This window comes from Electrona antarctica (assembly GCF_951216825.1).
Source record: "Electrona antarctica genome assembly, chromosome: 21".
NCBI lineage: Eukaryota > Metazoa > Chordata > Actinopteri > Myctophiformes > Myctophidae > Electrona > Electrona antarctica.
Window position 1 is genome coordinate 21379253 of NC_136802.1, and position 20000 is coordinate 21399252.

At 44.8% G+C, this 20000-nt stretch overlaps 1 protein-coding gene across 3 annotated transcripts in view; it reads left to right on the plus strand.

Moving 5' to 3' along the window:
- exoc6b (exocyst complex component 6B) overlaps positions 1–20000 on the plus strand; it is a 142726-nt gene that overhangs the window by 76305 nt on the left and 46421 nt on the right. For 2 of the 3 annotated variants that reach the window (XM_079491205.1, XM_079491207.1), the window contains 4 exons: positions 8154–8265; positions 8781–8915; positions 11011–11199; positions 17100–17129. In XM_079491205.1, coding sequence (XP_079347331.1) covers positions 8154–8265; positions 8781–8915; positions 11011–11199; positions 17100–17129 — 466 coding nt within the window. The remainder of the gene's footprint in view (positions 1–8153; positions 8266–8780; positions 8916–11010; positions 11200–17099; positions 17130–20000) is intronic. The other variant, XM_079491206.1, reaches the window with a different exon arrangement.

The window sequence follows — 20000 nt, forward strand, 5'->3', positions numbered from 1 at the left end:
GCGCCCAGGATTACATTAGATAACTGCCACCAGGTGACAAAATGGGTTACAAAATCGTGGGATTAAAAGTAAAATTACTGAAAATTGGAAATAGGCCTACGCCAGTAAAGTAAAAATACCTCAAAATTGTACTTAAGTACAGTACTTGGACACGTTGTCATGGCGGAGAGGGATCTGGACGGTGACCTTCTGGTCACTCTACCCACTAAGCTACGGTCGCCCTGGCCTGTACGAGTAAATTGCAGGCTGCAACTATGTCGAGACAACAAGTGTTGAAATGTGGTGAGATGTGGTGTGATGTCAAACTATTGCAGACATAAGCAAATACGACTGATAATTATTACATGTTTGTTGTTTGTTTGTTTCCTCTGTGCGGTGTGAGCGGTTTCATTAATCACCACCCCTTAATAACCACTAAGTCGTGCAGGCTCAATTATGTTTGCAAAACATTTTCAAAAGATGCGTGGGAGACTCGTATCAAGAGAGGAGCGTGGCTCCCACAGAAACCACTTGTGATAGAGCTCCGAATTTTGCTGAATTTTAAAGTCCTGTTTTACTACTGTACCGTTTGTCTGTCTGTTTATCTTGTAAACCACTGGACAGACCAACGCCGCATTTCTTGTGCACACTGCCAGTAGGCCACAGAAGTACAGTTTAACCCATTCTGACCTGAGATCAGATTCTAAAAATGTCTTCTACATCCTGACAGTTTTCTGAAAAAGCTAGTTTCTATGTCAGTCGTTCTTCGATTTAAAAAAAATAGCAGACCTACAAGCTCGTAGCGCGCCACTCGGTGGCGCGCTATGAGCTTGTAGATCTGCTATTTTTCAATAGCTAAAGCATAACATAATGCTAACACCAAAAGGGGTTCCCGCCCAAAATGGGTTAAAAAGAAAATGTATTTAATGTTCTAATCGTGGATTTAAGTTCTCAGTCGCCACGGCGGATTTCGGTCATTTGTTTGGATTCATAGTTTGGATCCCATACAAGCCAGCATGTCTTCTATGGAAGCATGTTTCGCAGCAAAAATAGGCAATTTTTGCTTATTTTGCTTATTATTTTAACACAATCAGCGCTGGGATTTCTTTCAAAATAGAAGCTTGGGGTCCCGGGAAGATATGGCCGCTTTTACTCTGCTTTTACTCTCCCTCGCGTTCATATTTTGAACGAGAGGTAGGTCAGAAGTCAGAAATGAAGAGCTTAGTATATCCATCTGATCAAAACCACGGAGAGCTCCCTAGATTAGGAGATACGAGGGATTCTTTCTGCAGCGGTAAACAGGGAAGTGAACGGATGTACGAAGAGCAAGGAGTATGGTGGCCTTGGAGGCCAACTCAAAAAAAAGAAAGAAAGATATTGGCATTCCCAGCACCTATTTCTCGCCCTCGGGGTGTCTTACTGGTTTTTAATAATGGATGTCATTAGTGCTCAATCAAGGTCATGTCCATGTGTCCATGTCACGGCCCTGGGAGTATCGACAAGATGGACTGGAAGTCTGGAACGACAAAATACTGCTAATCCTATCACCACCACAAGTGCTCTGATTGCAGTGAAACATTGCCCAAAATGTGGAGTCATGCTTACGTCACTGGCAGGCCTCCTGATGACTGAGATCGACATTGTATAGTCTAGCCTCACCATTCCCGTGTGAATTGCGGTATCTGCCTTGGTTTGAAATAATTTGTAAAACCTTGCAAAATGTCTGCTCCTCTTACCTTGGCATAGCAAAAAACAACAACTAAATCACTAAGGTCCGTAGGGCACTTGCCTGGAATGGGATGAGGAGAGTGTGGAAATCTGACATGGGAGAAGACCTCAAGAGGCGGCTGCTCATAGCTACAGTGGAGACAGTAATGGATGCTCACAGCACAGCAGGAAAGGGCCCTGGGTGGCTTCTATACACAAGAATTAGAGGTGCAACGATGTATCGGCCGACAATCGGTAGGGGCCGATATTTGCCTTGTTAACTGCCATCGGCGCATCTGTAAAAAACTCGACTTTCACTGATGGTAATGGCCGATGGTCTGCTCTGCAGGCAAATCCGGTAATACACCCTTGTACGGAGATGTATAGAGCGGCTGCGTGTCGCTCAGTGCACTGAGTCTGAGTGCAGTGATATTCCTCTGGAACTTAACAGTGAATATTGTAAACAAAACATTGGCACAGTATGATACTGATAACATGCAGTCCAGGTGTGTGTTTATCAAGTACTAGACTGGTGCCCGGCTGCAGAGCACCGACTCGGTAACGATGGAAGTTGGTTGGATCCATGCTCTACCCCGGCTATGCAATACCAGTTGTACCCGTGTCAGAGTACCCGTTCCACCCATGTATGGAGATTTCTGTCTCTCTGTGTCCCTTTCTTCCTGTATATGGACTTCTGTGTCGGGCATGCCCAAATATGAAGTGATGTGATATATGGAGATATAGGGGTGATCAGGTCCAGAGCCCGGGCATATTTGTGATGTCAGAACAGGCAGGGGCCCTGTCCAGAGGCCGGGCAGAGGCCTTTTGTGGCTGTTCTGGACAACCGTGGGTCCGACCGACTCGACAGCAGGCACTGCACGTGTGTCGAATTTGAAGTCGGTGGGGCGAACGGTTCTCGAGTTACATGGGTTACAGACAGACACACACGTACAGAGACTTGGTGCATTTATAGATACTGGTATAGATTTGACAGCAGGGCTCAGCCAATGAAAATTGGGGACTGGAAGACTCCGTTTTAGAATGGTTCAGTAAACATAGAGACATTTTCCCTGACTCAACATTTTGGAGTTGGAAGGTTTCGTGTTTCGGGGACAGCCGCGCAGAGGAGCGCAAATATGGAAGGAACTCCAGTTGCTTGCCACTGTACACACACACACAGACGCACGCACACACATACCGAACTCCTCTGCAAACACACGTGCGCGCCAAATACCAGCGCATATCATCAAACTTCCACATTGTCAGCAGACACAAAAATGTGCAAATGTACATCCGTGGAGAGTCACGCACGCATGCACACACACACACACACACACACACACACACACACACACACACACACACACACACACACACACACACACACACACACACACACACACACACACAGTGGCAGATAGATGACCGCAGTTTGTTTCCATTGTGTGGTAACATAACTCTTGTCATACATTGTTCCAAAACTATTACTATTTTGGTTTGTGTGCGAGTGTGTGTGTGTGTGTGTGTGTGTGTGCGTGCCTTGAAGCCTCACATGTCTGTGGTGTGTGTGTGTGTGTGTGTGTGTGTGTGTGTGTGTGTTGAAATGTGTTTCGTTGTGTAGTGCAATGTGTTGTGTGTTTACCAACAGAGAAAGACCGTCGGTCATCATTACCATTAAACTGTACCCAGTAAGTTGATGTGGGGTGGGGGGGACCATGTGGGGTGGGGGGTTTAGGAGGCTGTAGGGCTATAGTTCCTGACCGGGGTGGGGGAGACCATGTGGGGTGGGGGGTTCAGGAGGCTGTAGGGCTATAGTTCCTGACCAACACCATGGAGACAGAGGGGGGTTGGCTCCCCCGTGGTGCCTCCAGTTGGTTTGGCCCGAACCCTCCAAAGAACACAATTGGCCGTGCTCTGGGTTTGATTCGTAGGATGACATTTCTTAACCACTTAAGCCCTAATAAATGAACTCTTAGCTCATTTCAATAAAGCAGTTTTGTTAAAGGGATTGTGACACGAAAAAAAAGTTTTTGTATTTTTTCTTATTTTTTTAGGTTTTCTGAGCTCAATTGCACCCAAAAATCCTGAACTTTTAGCATTAGATTTTCTGTGGTCTGGGGTTTTCTGGCTCAAACAAGTGCTCTGATTTTCCTGCTGTTTGTGATGTCACAGTCTGCAAATCCCAATGTCAATGGGATTTGCCAGCAGATGTCACTGTTTTGCAGCTCAAAAGGCTTCCATACCCCAGAGAAAACTAAATTTTCATGTCAAGGGCCCCCAAATTGACACTAATTAGCCCGTGGACCCCCATTTGAAGAGATATGCCAGGGACCCCCATAAGAGAAGATTTTCACGGCTCTAGCAGTGATTCTCAACCAGTTTAATTTCAAGGACCCCCAGTTTGACATGCGTTAGTCTACGGACCCCCATTTAATGGCATTTCTATCTTGGGGACCCCCAATTTATATTGTAAAATCAATGTTAATTTAACTGAGAGTGTACAAATGGAACCAAATGGGTCCATTTGGTTCCATTTGTATACACTCAGAGTTACAGACCCATAAGGGTCCATGTGGTTCCAAACTATCATTTAGCTGGGGACCCCCTGGAACTGCCTCAAGGGCGCCTGGGGGTCCCCGGACCCCACTTGGGAACCACTGTTTTAGTATTGGTGGCTTCCCATTGGTCTGACAGACCACTAGTATATGGGGGCTTCCCATTGGTCTGACCATTATTCCAAAGTCCCTACAGTGAGGTCAGGCTGAAGGTGATTGCACACTGGTATGTTTTTTTTCCGGACCGGGGTCGATTTTTATCAGTTTTCCGCTGTCTAGGGGGTCTAGTGGGGTGTTGGTGACAGGCTGTCAGCTAGTGATGGCCTATACTACTGTCCATCCATCCATCTTCAACCGTTTATCCGTAGTCGTGTCGCGAGGGCAACAGCTCCACCAAAGAGCTCCAGACTTCCCTCTCCAGAGTAACATTAGAGACGATCCAAGGCCAGTGAGTCTATGTGTTTCCTCCGACTGCGCCTTGGTCTTCCCAGGGGTCTCCTCCCAGTGGGACGTGCCTCGAGGACCTCCCTAGGGAGACGCCCGAGAGGCATCCTAACCAGATGCCCGAACCACCTAAGCTGGCTCCTTTCCTGGCGAAGAAGCAGATCCGCAAAACGCGGCAAAAAAACCCACCTTTACAGGTTTAGTTATAATGTGCACCGTCAGAGCGATAGTACTTCAGAATAATGTACTGCTGGTCTAATGGCATAGCTCGGCTCCCGCAGTGAAAATAAGTGTTCATTCAAAGTAATAGCATGTTGTACACTACAGTAATATGTTGTGGCCTCTGCTATTACTATGTGCCAATAACCTCAGACCCCAAACACAAGCGATAGAAGTTCCACCAAAGCCACTGAGGCTGAACGAGGAAAATGAAGCCACACCAATAAATCAGCACAGAAGCATGCTATTACTTAATTATACTGTTTAATTAATTAATTACATAACAAATGAAAACCCTTATTATCGAGCCGTACACTGGTGCGTGCGTGCGTGCGTGCGTGCGTGCGTGCGTGCGTGCGTGCGCGCGAGTCCATGTTCAAAGTGAAGCGGAGCAGAATTGCGTGACTGTGGTCCCCAAAACATTTTCCCAAGGTCGCAGGTCTGTCATAATCCGATGATTATATGTCTTAGTCATTATAATAATTGGATTATTAAATTTGCGGGATAAATAAATACTGTTGAATTGATCCACTGATGACTCAATTAACAACTCCAACCCTTCATACTTAGTTGACCGGAGTCTCCCAGGGGTCTGTCCTATAGCAGGGGTCGGCAACAGGCGGCCCGCGGGCCAAAATTGGCCCCCCAGAAATAATATCTGGCCCGTGAGATAATTTAGAGAATTCTTTTTTTTTTTTTTTTTTTAAGTCCCACGTTAGCGACCATATTTACAATATGAAAACTGTCACTTAGACAATGTAGGTTACACACCGCTGGAATTAAACATGGAACCTGCAGGCAGCATTAGGTGAGTAATTCATTGTATATGTGTTGGACGTTCGTGGTTGTGCTAATGATAAACGGACAGGTGCTGCCAGTGGGATCCTCCTGCTGCTTAACGACGACACTGTTCTGTGACTAGGTGTACTAGTGTAGCTTTGCATCTGCCCGTGTGAAAGCAGCATAACGTCGTGTCAGCACCATATTTTTCCAGCAAAAAAAAAAGAAAAAAGTTGATTTATATTGGTCAAATAGACCCGAATTAGACCCGAATTAGACCGAATTAGACCCGAATTAGACCCGAAATTTTTTGACGGCCGGCCCGCGATGGAATGTCTGGGAATAATATTGGCCCGAGGACAATCTCAGTTGCCGACCCCTGTCCTATAGGCTCCCTTTTCCCCTTAACGTGAAATTGCCAATATACCACGCAGCTCTCGCATTGTCTGAACTTATAGATTGGTTACTTTATATGTATCGGTTGAAGTGGTTATTGTATGTTTTGTAATAATAATCAAAATCTTCAAAATAACTAGTAAAAACTAAAGTAACTAAAATGTGCCTCTGAGATGTAGTGGAGTAGAAGTAAAAGTATTGGAAATACTCGAGTAAAGTACAAATATCTCAAAATTGTACTTAAGTACAGTGCTTGAGTGAATGTACTAAGACTAAGACAGACATTGGAACGTTTTGCTCCGTACAGTACGTGACTCCTGTAAGACTCGTCTCTCTCTGGGCCAGTGTGGTGGTGTGCGACCCTCCCAGATGAACCGTCGTATGTTGATTGACATGATAATTGGCGGGGTGGCCCCGATGCGTCTGTGGAGCAGATCGGGGGGGATTACGAACCCGGAGCCCGACCAAATACTTGACCTTGAAGTAAAAGAGCATCGTCTCCGACCATCGCCTCGACTTGGAAGTCCGTCCGGGTTGCTATGGAGATGGTTCCAAACCGCAACCACACGCGGTTTGGTTGAGGAAAATGATGGGGGGATGAGAAAGGAAGTCAATTTGTCTTTAAAAACATGGAATATCATTCATTAATGATGAGCTGGATTCAGAATGTTAGACATATTTTGGGTTATGTAACTGATGTGTGTGTGTGTGTGTGTGTGTGTGTGTGTGTGTGTGTGTGTGTGTGTGTGTGTGTGTGTGTGTGTGTGTGTGTGTGTGTGTGTGTGTGTGTGTGTGTGTGTGTGTGTGTGTGTGTGTGTGTGTGTGTGTGTGTGTGTGGAATCTTATGCGCTTCTCCATTTTCTCTCTCCTGAATCATCAGAACGTTTCTTGAATTCCTTCGCTTGTTGGACAGAGACCTGGAATCTGCTACTTTCCCCCCTCGTGCGCGTGTGTGTGTGTACATTCCAAGCGCAGACAATTTACCGATTTGGTTGGAATGTGTTTGTTACCCACAGGACTCCATAGAACACACACACACACACACACACACACACACACACACACACACACACAGCCATCTTACTCATTCCACAGTGGGAGAGAGATAAAGTGATCTCTCTCCTCCCTGGGTGATGTGTATTTGACCTGTGTGTGCGTGCACGTGCGTGTGTTCACATTCAGTGTATTATCTATTGGGGGCGACCATAGCTGAGTGGTTAGTGAGCCCGATGGTGAGTAGGATTTCAGGTCAGCAATGTGTCGAAGTGTGTCCATGAGCAAGACTCTTAACCGCCAACAGCCCCGAGCGCCATAGAATGGCTGCTCACTGCTCCTAGTTTTTCCAATTATCAACATTGAACCATCATCTTCAATTTAAAAGTGCTTTATTTATAAAACACTAAAGTGTTTCATACACAACCAGCCAAATGTATAGCCTATAGTTATGAACAACAGCTTGAACAAAAGCCAGATGTACCTATTTGACAGTGCAGTGCAGAAACATACAGTAATTGCTTTGATGTATAACGAACACACTGACACACCTGCCCTTTGAGAGTCTGGAGTCATTCCTCTCCAAAAGCCCTTGAATATGATGGAATATGATTAAGGATTATTGTGATTATGGTAAGCTCCACATGCTCAATTTTTCATATCTTTTATTTGCGTGATGCGGACAGACACTCCTATTTCGGGAGATCTCGCGAGATCTAGGACGGGTAGTCGGCCCACCCAACACAATAGTGATGGTCCCCAGGTTGCTCTCTTAGTCAGAATGGTGGTCCCTGGGTCAAACCCCTGTTCTATTCGCTTCCATTTTTACACTCAGAGTTAAACTAACATTTAGTATAATTTGTCTCTAAAACCAAAGTTTCAGAACTGATCTCTGATAGTTTGTGTGTGTGTGTGTGTGTGTGTGTGTGTGTGTGTGTGTGTGTGTGTGTGTGTGTGTGTGTGTGTGTGTGTGTGTGTGTGTGTGTGTGTGTGTGTGTGTGTGTGTGTGTGTGTGTGTGTGTGTGTGTGTGTGTGTGTGTGTGTGTGTGTGTGTGTGTGTGTGTGTGTCCCCGCGTGCAGCTCCACAGAGATAGATGATATGATCCGTAAGTCCACCAACCTGCTGCTGACCAGAACATTGAGTCACTGTCTGCAGTACGCTATCAAGAAGAAGAACGTTGGCCTGGCTGAGGTACTGTCTGTCACTGGTTTAAGTAACTAAGTCATTCACTTAAATTATGTACTTAAGTACAGTTTTGAGGTATTTGTAATATTTGTACTTTATTTGAACATTTCCAATTTCCAATACTTTTACTTTCATTCCACTACATCTCAGAGGCAAATATACTTTTACTCCTCTACGTTTATTTAAAAACTTTAGTTACTAGTTAGTACCACTTCAGCCCTTTATACATTTCGGCCATTTGAAAATAGGCGATCTACAAGCTCACAATGCGCTGCGATGTGACACATTGTGAGCTTGTGGATTTTCTAAATATTTTTATATATTTGAAAACTTCAAATAGATCATTCTGCATAATTGGTACTTTTACTTTTGGTAATGCTATTTTCACCACTTTGAAATTGAAACTTTGGTTTTTGGACAGGCACCCATCTCATATCAAACATCTCCGTAGTAACCCCAAATTATGTGTGTGTGCGCGTGTGTGCGTGTGCGTGTGCGTGTGTGTGTGTGCGTGCGTGCAGTTGGTGCAGGTGATCATCAACACCACCCACCTAGAGGAGTGCTGCCACTTCCTGGAGGAATTCATATCAAACATCACCAACGTCCCTCCTGACCTCGCCAACGCTACCAAACTGTATGGAATGTCCACGTTTAAGGTACACCCCCCCTGACCTCGCCAACGCTACCAAACTGTATGGAACCTCCACGTTTAAGGTACACCCCCCCTGACCTCGCCAACGCTACCAAACTGTATGGAACCTCCACGTTTAAGGTACACCCACCCTGACCTCGCCAACGCTACCAAACTGTATGGAACCTCCACGTTTAAGGTACACCCACCCTGACCTCGCCAACGCTACCAAACTGTATGGAACCTCCACGTTTAAGGTACACCCACCCTGACCTCGCCAACGCTACCAAACTGTATGGAACCTCCACGTTTAAGGTACACCCACCCTGACCTCGCCAACGCTACCAAACTGTATGGAACCTCCACGTTTAAGGTACACCCCCCCTGACCTCGCCAACGCTACCAAACTGTATGGAACCTCCACGTTTAAGGTACACCCACCCTGACCTCGCCAACGCTACCAAACTGTATGGAACCTCCACGTTTAAGGTACACCCACCCTGACCTCGCCAACGCTACCAAACTGTATGGAACCTCCACGTTTAAGGTACACCCACCCTGACCTCGCCAACGCTACCAAACTGTATGGAACCTCCACGTTTAAGGTACACCCACCCTGACCTCGCCAACGCTACCAAACTGTATGGAACCTCCACGTTTAAGGTACACCCACCCTGACCTCGCCAACGCTACCAAACTGTATGGAACCTCCACGTTTAAGGTACACCCCCCCTGACCTCGCCAACGCTACCAAACTGTATGGAACCTCCACGTTTAAGGTACACCCACCCTGACCTCGCCAACGCTACCAAACTGTATGGAACCTCCACGTTTAAGGTACACCCACCCTGACCTCGCCAACGCTACCAAACTGTATGGAACCTCCACGTTTAAGGTACACCCACCCTGACCTCGCCAACGCTACCAAACTGTATGGAACCTCCACGTTTAAGGTACACCCACCCTGACCTCGCCAACGCTACCAAACTGTATGGAACCTCCACGTTTAAGGTACACCCACCCTGACCTCGCCAACGCTACCAAACTGTATGGAACCTCCACGTTTAAGGTACACCCACCCTGACCTCGCCAACGCTACCAAACTGTATGGAACCTCCACGTTTAAGGTACACCCATCTGGCAACTCATTGGCAAAATAAACTGTAAATGCACCAAGTCTCTGTGTGTACGTCTGTAATCCACGTAACTCGAGAACCGTTAGCCCAACCGACTTCAAATTCGACACACGCGCTCCACACCACCACAGGGAGTGCAGTGCCCTGTGTCGAGTCGGTCGGTCCCATGGTTGTCCAGAACCGCCCCAAAAACACATCTGCCCGGGCTCTATATACAGTATGGAGCTGGCCTGTTCTGACCTCACAACGTCCATGCCCATATTTGGGTATGGTCTCCATGATCTTGGTCTCCACATCTCCATCGCTGATGATGTCACATGATGTCACGAGACCTGGTCACCGACTGCTGAACCCGAGTTTCCCGACTTAATTGATTAAGACCTCGTTCCCTGCCGACCACGAGTTTTCCTGAGTTGTTTTTTAGTTTTATTGGGCGATAACTTTTAAGACTTGCGAGGTTTTCCGCGGGTACTTTGTGATACGTCACACGTTTGGATCACGTGACTGGAAGAAAACAATGACGAGCGCTTCTCAGGGCTGCTGGGTAATCGAGTCTCCATTGCAATGCTATGGAATAGGGATGCTCCGATCAGGTTTTTTGGGACCGATCACTGATTGTTTTTCTCATGATCGGCCGATACCGATCTTGTGCGTAAGACGCAAATTTGAATATTTCCAAAATTATTATGTGTCTAAACCCACGTCGAAACAGTTCCTGTGTGTGGGGAGGAAGGGGAGAATGTTTAGGCCTGTCACAAAGATGCAAAAATGATATTATACTATTATCTGATTGACATTTATACCACTTAAATGGAGTAAAAGATCGTTTTTTCCAGATAGGGTAAATTGCCGATCACAGATAGGGTGTCAGATTATCGGAGCATCTCTACTATGGAATGCTATGGAGGCTGTGAAAGGGCACTGTGTTTTTCTTCCTTTGTTGTCGATAGCTTATTTAATCCTAAATGTTGTCTGCATCTTCAGGACGCCCGCCACGCGGCGGAGGCGGAGATCTACACCAACCTGAACGCCAAGATCGACCAGTTCCTTCAGCTGGCCGAATACGATTGGACGGCGGGCGCGTCCGGGGGCGGAGCGTCGGCGCCCAGCGACTACCTGATAGACCTGACCACCTTCCTGAACAGCACCTTCAGTGTGTTCACCAACCTGCCTGTTAGTACGCACGCATGCACACACACACACACACACACACACACACACACACACACACACACACACACACACACACATACACAAACATTCAGAGCATTTTAGAGGGGCAGGGGCAGAACATTCCTAAAATGGCACTTTTTGTCCGACCATTTCTTGACAGATTTAGAGGAATAGTTCATTTTAAAGGGATTGTGACATTAAAAAAAAACCTTTAAATTAACATTATGGTTATACTTGTCAATGCACGTGGACTCGTGATGCGGCTATAAGCTATTTGTCGTACGAGAAGTATATAGGGCTTAAGTGTGTGAAAAACACGTTGGGAGGGAAGGGGCGACCAAGAGAAAAAAAACATTGAGAACATTGAAGAGGTATGTAAGTCTTTGGTGCCTGTAGCTAGCTTCCCTCCACACGTGTGTGCGTTTGGAGACACGTGAGTGTGAGTTTGTACGTGTACAAAACACTAGCCCTGTTTAGCAGTGTTTGTGTCTGAAGCCTTCTTGTACAGTTGGAGGCCATCGATATTGTCCTTTTCTTTTTGCTGAGGTTTGCGTGATCTGCGCAAAAGGACAGTTAACCCATTTTGGACGGGAACCCCTTTTGGTGTTTTAAACATTGTTATAATTTAGCTATTGAAAAATAGCAGATCTACAAGCTCAGCGCGCCACCGAGTGGCGCGCTACGAGCTTGTAGGTCTGCTATTTTTGAAAAATCGTGAAAATATTTATTTCAGAAAACTGGAGGATTTAGAAGGATTTTTAAAAGTTTTGAGGTCAGGCCTAAATGGGTCAAATGATAAGGGACAATATCGGTGGCACCCAACTGTATATAGTCACTTACTGTACCTCTTTCACTCTCGTCATCTTCATCCAACATCAAGGTCAACTGGGCCTGCTCTAGGGATAGGCAATATGGAACATTTCACGATATATTTGACCAAATACCTCCTATTGCTGCGACAAAACAATATAGATTTACCTATAAATAACATATTTCAGAAATAGTTTGTAGATGGACTATATTGAATAAAATAAAAATAACGTTCAATTGGATAAAGAATTAGGGAGAAACAACAACACCATGCCATATTACAATATTGTCATATATATCTAGTCTAATATCACAATATGGATATTGTATATATTGCCCAGCCTGCTCAACATTTTTATACATGATTGATTCATTTTTCTTTATTTAATTGTCATGCTTCCAAGGAAGCCCAGCCCATATGGACTTACAGGACACTTTTACTTGAATTTTACATAAACAATGAGCCTATGGGAGAATCTGCATTCATTATTTTCCTTTAATTTGTCACCCATCTGTACAGTATAAGAATTACAATGTGCCACGTGCCTATATGCATGTCAACAGACCATGTCACAGGACAAGGCAATCAGCTTTAGCTCATTGGCATCAGCTCGTTAACACGGGCCTCGTTGACATGGGGGGGGGGGGGGGGGTTGGCTCATTTAGGGGTCAGCTGGTTAGGGTCGCGTCGTGGATTACATGTTTCCTTCTTTGACTATGGGTCTGGACCCATGGATGTGTTTACTGATGCTCTTACACACACAGGCACACACGCACACACACAGCTTATCCTGGGTGGTATGAGGTGGTGGAGCTAAGTGTTCTCCATCCCCGCTGAGAAGCTTTGTCTGTGTTCCAGTAGCCATGTACATGACCCTGACACACACACACACACACACTGCCCTGTGGCCTCTTAAGCAGATCAGATGTTATGGATCTAAATGGTTGGATAGTTTGACCTGTGGAACCACCTGAGGTGAACAAGGGTTACAAAACAACCGTTAACAACCCTGTAAGCCACAAGAGGCGGTGGTTTTTACATCACCATTGTAATGTTCTTATTTTGATCACAATAACCTATTACTGAGTGTCAATTCTCCAGGTTTTCTTCCGAATATGTATGACACTGATTTACACAATTGCACATTATGAGTCCACTAGTACTAGTAGCTAGTACTAGGATCCCCGAAACTCTGAGAGTGTACAAATGGACCATTTGGTTCCATTTGTACACTCTCTGAATTACAGACCCGTTATGGTTCTGGTCATTCGGGGCTATATCTTTGTGTTTCTGGTAATATTAGTGTCCTGTCAATTTTGTATGTCTGGGACAAAAAATAATTTTGACAAATGTCCACCACAAGCCAACATGACGATGACCCATGGTAGTGAGACCATGTACGACACGGAGCGGAGTGCTTCCCACCCAGGGCCAAATTAGCCATTGGGCCGTTGGGGCCGGCGGCCCAGGGGCCCTTGGCTCTCAGGGTCCCTTCAGGGAAACTGGACTGCACAGTACTGGGTTTGAGGCCCTGAAAAGGGCTCCTGGGGATCGTTATTGGCTGTTGATTGTGTTAAATTTAGGTAAAGAAAGATGATAAAAAGACAAAAAAACCCTGAACGGTTAGCGTTATCGGGTCCCCCCCAAAATACTGGCCCAGGGGCTCTCGTGGTGTTTAATCCGTCCCTGTTCCCACCTACCTTAGGCGCCCTTAAAACACGTTAAACCACGGCCTCACGTGGCCTATTGCTTTTCTAAAATGGTTAATATGTATGGATCCTGTTACCACACCGGCCCTTGCGAGGTGCCAGCCAACACCAAATAATAAGACAGAAAAGAGACAGAAAAGGCATCAGCAGCTACGAGTGTGCGGCTACGCTCCTAAGGAGACTGCCCAGCAACGTGTCTCGAGAATGACAACTTTTCCTCGGGCAGCAATTTGTTAATTTGCCTAAAAGATTTAGGAAGGCATTCAAACTATTTATTTTCTTCTTTTTTTTTTTACTTTGGTATGAATATCATAAAGCAGTGGTTCTCAAATATTTTAATTTAACCCATCTACTGCCACCTGGTGGACGCAGAGCCAACCGCAGACTGCCATCCGGTTGTAATGTGACACACGCTGGATTCAAACCCCGGCGGCCATCTTAGATGCTAAATAAATAGCGTCAATGCTAGCGAGCTAAAATGAAGCCATCCTTGCTCTAGAAAGCGCCAATGTTCCCATCTAGATCACCGGATAATCAGCAAAGACCTCAGAACATCGCACGTTTTATCCAAACCATGGAGAGCTCCGTAGATTTCGAGTTATTCAGCTTTTTAGTCAGCCTGTATAAAGGGAGGTGAACGGCAGTGCAGATGCGCGAACCCGTCTAGGATCACTAAAGAAGGAAAGACCAAGCAAAATAAATAAATCGGCGATCCGGTTTGATATCAATAATAATGCTTAATTGGCATAACGTTCCGTCATAAGCAGTTGATAGTTGGATTCTAATTGGTGCAACGTTCCGTCATGAGCAGTTAATTTGCTAACAGAGCCTCCTAACTCTACCTAGTAAGGGTTCATTTGGTGCCCCCTCAATGAACTGTGATCCATCCATGTACCGCACTTTGAGGACCACTGAAAACTGTTTTAAATGCATTCCCTACAAGAAGAATTTCAGTAACACTTTATATATGTATAAAGTATAAATAGGCCTACTTTATATAATGCTTAATAATCACATGTATAATGCACTACAGTATAATGCAATATACTGTATAAGGCTTCATAACACTCGTATGCAAGTATGCATAACAACTTATTAAGATTTGTATTAAGTATTATAAGTGATGGTCATAATGCATCATAAGTTCAGCGTATCTGCACATTATAACCATAACATAGTCCTATAGTTTTAAAGTGTCTTTATATTGTAACTAAACTTACTAAGTTGTGGTAGTTATACTGTGCTGTCCAGCAATAACACAGCAAGAATGACCTTCATTGACCATTCAGAATTGAGTATTCAACAACGCTGTTTTGATTGATTGAATACTGTATTAATCAGAAATGTAAATAGTATGTGGTACAGTCAGATATTAAGGCTAAAAGGATAACACCAAACAGTCCTGGGGACCTGTTTCCACTGTGGACCTATTACTGTTGGAGGTGAAACAGATGGCAGAATAACACCCATCTGTAAAGTCTAATTTTGTATATTTTATTTTTTTAATTCTGTTTCTGCCAGTATGCCAGAATGGCCAGAAAGAAACGCCATTGTGCACACACATGCAGACCCAAGGATAGCTGTGACTTTGGGGAGTTTGATTGCATAAAATCCTGCCAATGTCAGCCTCCAACGCTTGCATTCCTCGCACGCACACACACAGACACACACACTCTCTCTCACACACACACACACACACACACACACACACACACACACACACACACACACACACACACACACACACACACACACACACACACACCAACAGTGAGTTAAGGCTCACTATGACACAGCAGTATTCCGACGTCCGTGTGTATGTGCGTGCCTGTGACAGAGAGCGAGAGAGGGAGAGAGAGAGAGATGTTTAGTGAACTGTAAGTTGGCTGACCTCTCCTCACACATTTTGGTACTGCTGAACTGACCACATAAGTAGTCCAGTCACAGTATGTGACACACCACAAGCTGTTTATATCTGCGCGCGCGTGCGCGCGGATGGTGAATATTTCCACCGTTTATTGGACCTCATTTGTCTGTGGGAGATGAGATTGTGTTATGTAGATACAATTACATTATAAAAAGATTAGATTATGTTTAGAGAACATATTATGAAGAGGTACACTATGAAGATATTCTATTCAGTAGAGAGAGAATGTAAGAGGCGATAATATACATCGAGGTGGTCATTATTAGAACAATAATCCCCTTCAAGGTGAAGCTTTTCCCTGAAGGCGTTTATCTTGCCTCTAAGAGCTACCTCGCTGTACATTATCCCACTTATTACACGTCTACGTCTGAAGAAAAGCAATAATTTCACGCAAGACATTGAGTCGAAAATGTGTTTATATACTCTTCTGGAGCAACATAAACGAAGGCATAGCGCCGGTGCGGATCTAATTTAGCAATAAAAGACGGCCCAATGGTCTTCATTGACAGAATCAGAATCAGTGCTGGAAAAAGTATACACTTTTTGGGGGAAAGAGTTGAGAAAAGCGCCAGTTTACGTCCCTAGTAGGCACTTTCCCGTATTGTTCACCCCATTGGTCCAACGGACAGCCAATGAGATCCCCCATGGTCCGCAATTAGCCCTTCGCTAAGTCCCTCCCCAACCTGTCCTTGTCCAATAGGCACGTTAGCAGCGAGGAGACAGGGCAAGCTGTCCTTCTCCCCCATAGAGATGCATGTTAAATGACGGGATTTCTCCCTATAAATAATCGATCATTTCAGTAGCAAGAGCATCAAAATGTCTTCTAAATCTAGTCAACCAGGCCTGCAGTAGGCTATGCACTGGACAATTTTGCATGGCATTATTTAAATAAACTTGAAATACGAGGAAATGAGGGATTAATTAACTTTTAACGACCACCCGACAGGAGTTTTCATGGTGCATTATTAATCATCACCTGGGTTGGTCAGTCGTGTAACTTTCTCAACGTTAAGCCGTGTATGTGTTCAACAACACAGCCATGCAAAATATCACTGACAGCTATGAGGCGGCGAAAGCTTGACCTGCATAGCAACAGTTGCTAAACTATTTGGATTGGCATTGGACAATCACTTTTTGGGGTGGGATTTAGCGAAGGGCTAATTGCTCCCCATGCTCTGGACTGGCGGAACAGCTCCGGTCACAGAATTTGATAGGTCACCACATTCAGTGCAACACTCGGAAACGTGCTGTTTTGGCTTTTTATGTAACTGGTGTTTTCCTTGGGCGTGGACTCGGGAGAGAATAGGCCGGGAAGCCAGTGCACATTCAGATTTCATCTCAAATCATTCTTGTTTCGTTTTATTGACATGCAAATGAATTAAATCATCCCATTAATAAGAACCTAGCTCTTTCATGTGTTCCGTTTACCACTGTATATTATCTCCCGCTGTAGGGAACCCCTGTACAGCACGCTACCTTACCGGTGAGTATGACACTGGTGTGTCACGGAGACGTGAGTGATGTTAACCCCCCCCACAGCACCCACACTGACTCTGTTAACCCCTTAAAAAAACTGGCCAATCAGCATGTGAGGTGTACAGGGAGTTTTGGATTGATTGAATACTTTATTAACACGCTTGTTAACTACTTACGTGCTCAAGACAAAAAAACGCGTTGAATAAGTGGTAAATGTTAATAGTCCCCCTGCAGTATATCTGAGGATCCCCTATAGGGGTCCCAGAGTCCCTGTTGAAGACCCCTGCCATAGAGGGACTACCTTCATCCACTGCAGATGTGAGACTTATATAGAGCGTCGCAGTCCCGCCTCCTACCCTGGACCAGGAAATGAAACCCAATGCATTTTTCCCATAGACATTTCTTAAAGTATTTATTTAAAGACGGTTACGCCGCGGACAAAGCCAACTCGAGTCGTGACAACTCATGACAACACAAACAATATTTTGGACCAAACAAATAATTACAAAGAAGAAAAACAACAAAAAAAGTGTTGTAACCTGCCGTTTTTTTCTTCTTTCTAATTATTTGTTTGGTCCAAAATATTGTTTGTGTTGTCATGAGTTGTCACGACTCGAGTTGGCTTTGTCCGCGGCGTAACCGTCTTTAAATAAATACTTTAAGAAATGTCTATGAGGAAAATGCATTGGGTTTCATTTCCTGGTCCAGGGTAGGAGGCGGGACTGCGACGCTCTATTGTGTCAACATACCTGTATTTTTCCAAATAGTAGCCTGGGCTGTTAATATGCTAAATGGATTTGGACCCCGGGTGTTTATAAGGAACCATGAACTCTAGGCTGCATGGCCACAGAGCTTGGGCATTATTACCCTACCATCTCTCCATATCGTTTGATAAAGGCATATAAAAACATGACTTATACACCCAATTAAATTATACATTTCACGGAGTATAGACCACCATAACAATCGGTAGAGGATTGCCTGAGTTTGGTGCAAGTTAAATTTCAACTTTGTTGGGGGATGCGGAGGAATTTACATACTTGTGAGGACCTCTGCTTGGATTGGTGAGTGGCATGCTGCAAGCTCACAACATGTTGCAACTTATTGGAGCTTGGTAGATCTTCTATTTTCTGTGCACCATCATTCAACAAAATATAAATGAAGTTGACTAAGTTTGCCAATAATGGCCCATGGGTGCTTATAAGGACTAGGGCGGTTATTTGGACGAGGCAGTTATTAAGCACAATGGTGTCAGAACCTGGGCTGTTATTAGGTAGTGGGTGGCTATTTGAGTAAGGGCTATTATTTGGAAATATACGGTACTCTACAGATTGGTTAAAATAATGCTTTATTCATTCAAATAAGTTCCGGATTGCAGCTTTACTTTTAAAGAATGAAAGAACAATCCTGTGTCTTTTATCTCACCTCCTTTACAGACATGAAGGAAGTCTTTAAACGCTTCAGGGAAAGTCGAGGTACGCATAAGTGTTAGGTTGTTAAATGTTACCATGACACATTATTCTGTTTTGGTCCCGCCCCTTTGACTTTTGACTCCTCTGACTTCCTCCCCAATCAATGTTGAGTGACAGGAGCTGGACAGACAAAAGCCACAGTTCATGCCAGGAGCTCGTTGGGCTTCTTATGTTGTGAGGCTTCTGCTTGCATGAAGATGTGTTTCTAACCATACTTGGTTTGTGAAGAAAAAACAAACAAAAAAGAAACATCCAACTAACAATTATTCACTCTTTTAAAATTCACCCCATCGAGACCTTTAAAATGATAACAAATTTAGATATCACTTGCCTCGTAAAGTTTTACTATGATGTGGGCGTTCTTAACCAACATGAACCCTATTGTCTAGTATCCTCCTAGGCGTTATAATTCAGCGAAAATAGCCAAGCTATTACAGTAGATCAGCTATTTTCGGCTAAGATATTTATTATAAGGGGAGCTGTGGGGTGGCATACTCTAGACGTTTTCTGGGGGGAAACGTAATGACTTCGCTGAAAAGGAAAATGTATTTCCAGCGAAGATATTTAATGTAGAGCCAAAGCAGAAAAGCCTCTTAGTACGGAGCCCTGAGGGACTCCGGTCAACCGAAGTATACATGGGTTTAAGTGGTTAAGTTACGCTCAGAATCAGCCCTGATTGAACTTGGCACCGACTGGAAGGCTGCACACCACCGTAAGAAGTGGAACCGTGACATCTGAGATAGCTGTATACCAGAACCACAAGTCGTGTTTATTGGAGTTATTTGATGTTCATGTTTCATTGTCGCTCCCCACTGGTAAATAAGCTGCCATTGTTAATACGTCCAACTGTTGCTGTTGACTGGATGTGACTGTATATGGGATACCGATGTGTATATCGGCGCGTTTGACCGCACGGTGCACCACATGCACACACACACACACACACACAGATGAAGCGTGCGCGCGCACACACACACACACACACACACACACGCGCGCGCGCACCCACACAAATGAAGTGAACAGGAGAACATTTGTATCAACACATCACCACTCATATTAGCATTGTAATGACACTGGCGTGGCCGTGTAAATAGTGTGTGTTTGTGTGCGCTCGCGTGTATTTGACTGTGATTCATAGTTTTACTTTCCTCTTCAGTCATTCTCTCTCTCTCTCTCTCTCTCTCTCTCTCTCTCTCTCTCCATCTTGCTCCAGGCTAATTGTTGCCAGTTGTCTGTGTTGAGCTCTAAGACAATGCCACTGCTGTCGGACAGACCACCTCTGTGTGTGTGTGTGTGTGTGTGTGTGTGTGTGTGTGTGTGTGTGTGTGTGTGTGTGTGTGTGTGTGTGTGTGTGTGTGTGCGTGTGCGTGTGCGCGCGCACATTTTCTCTGGGTGTGCATGTA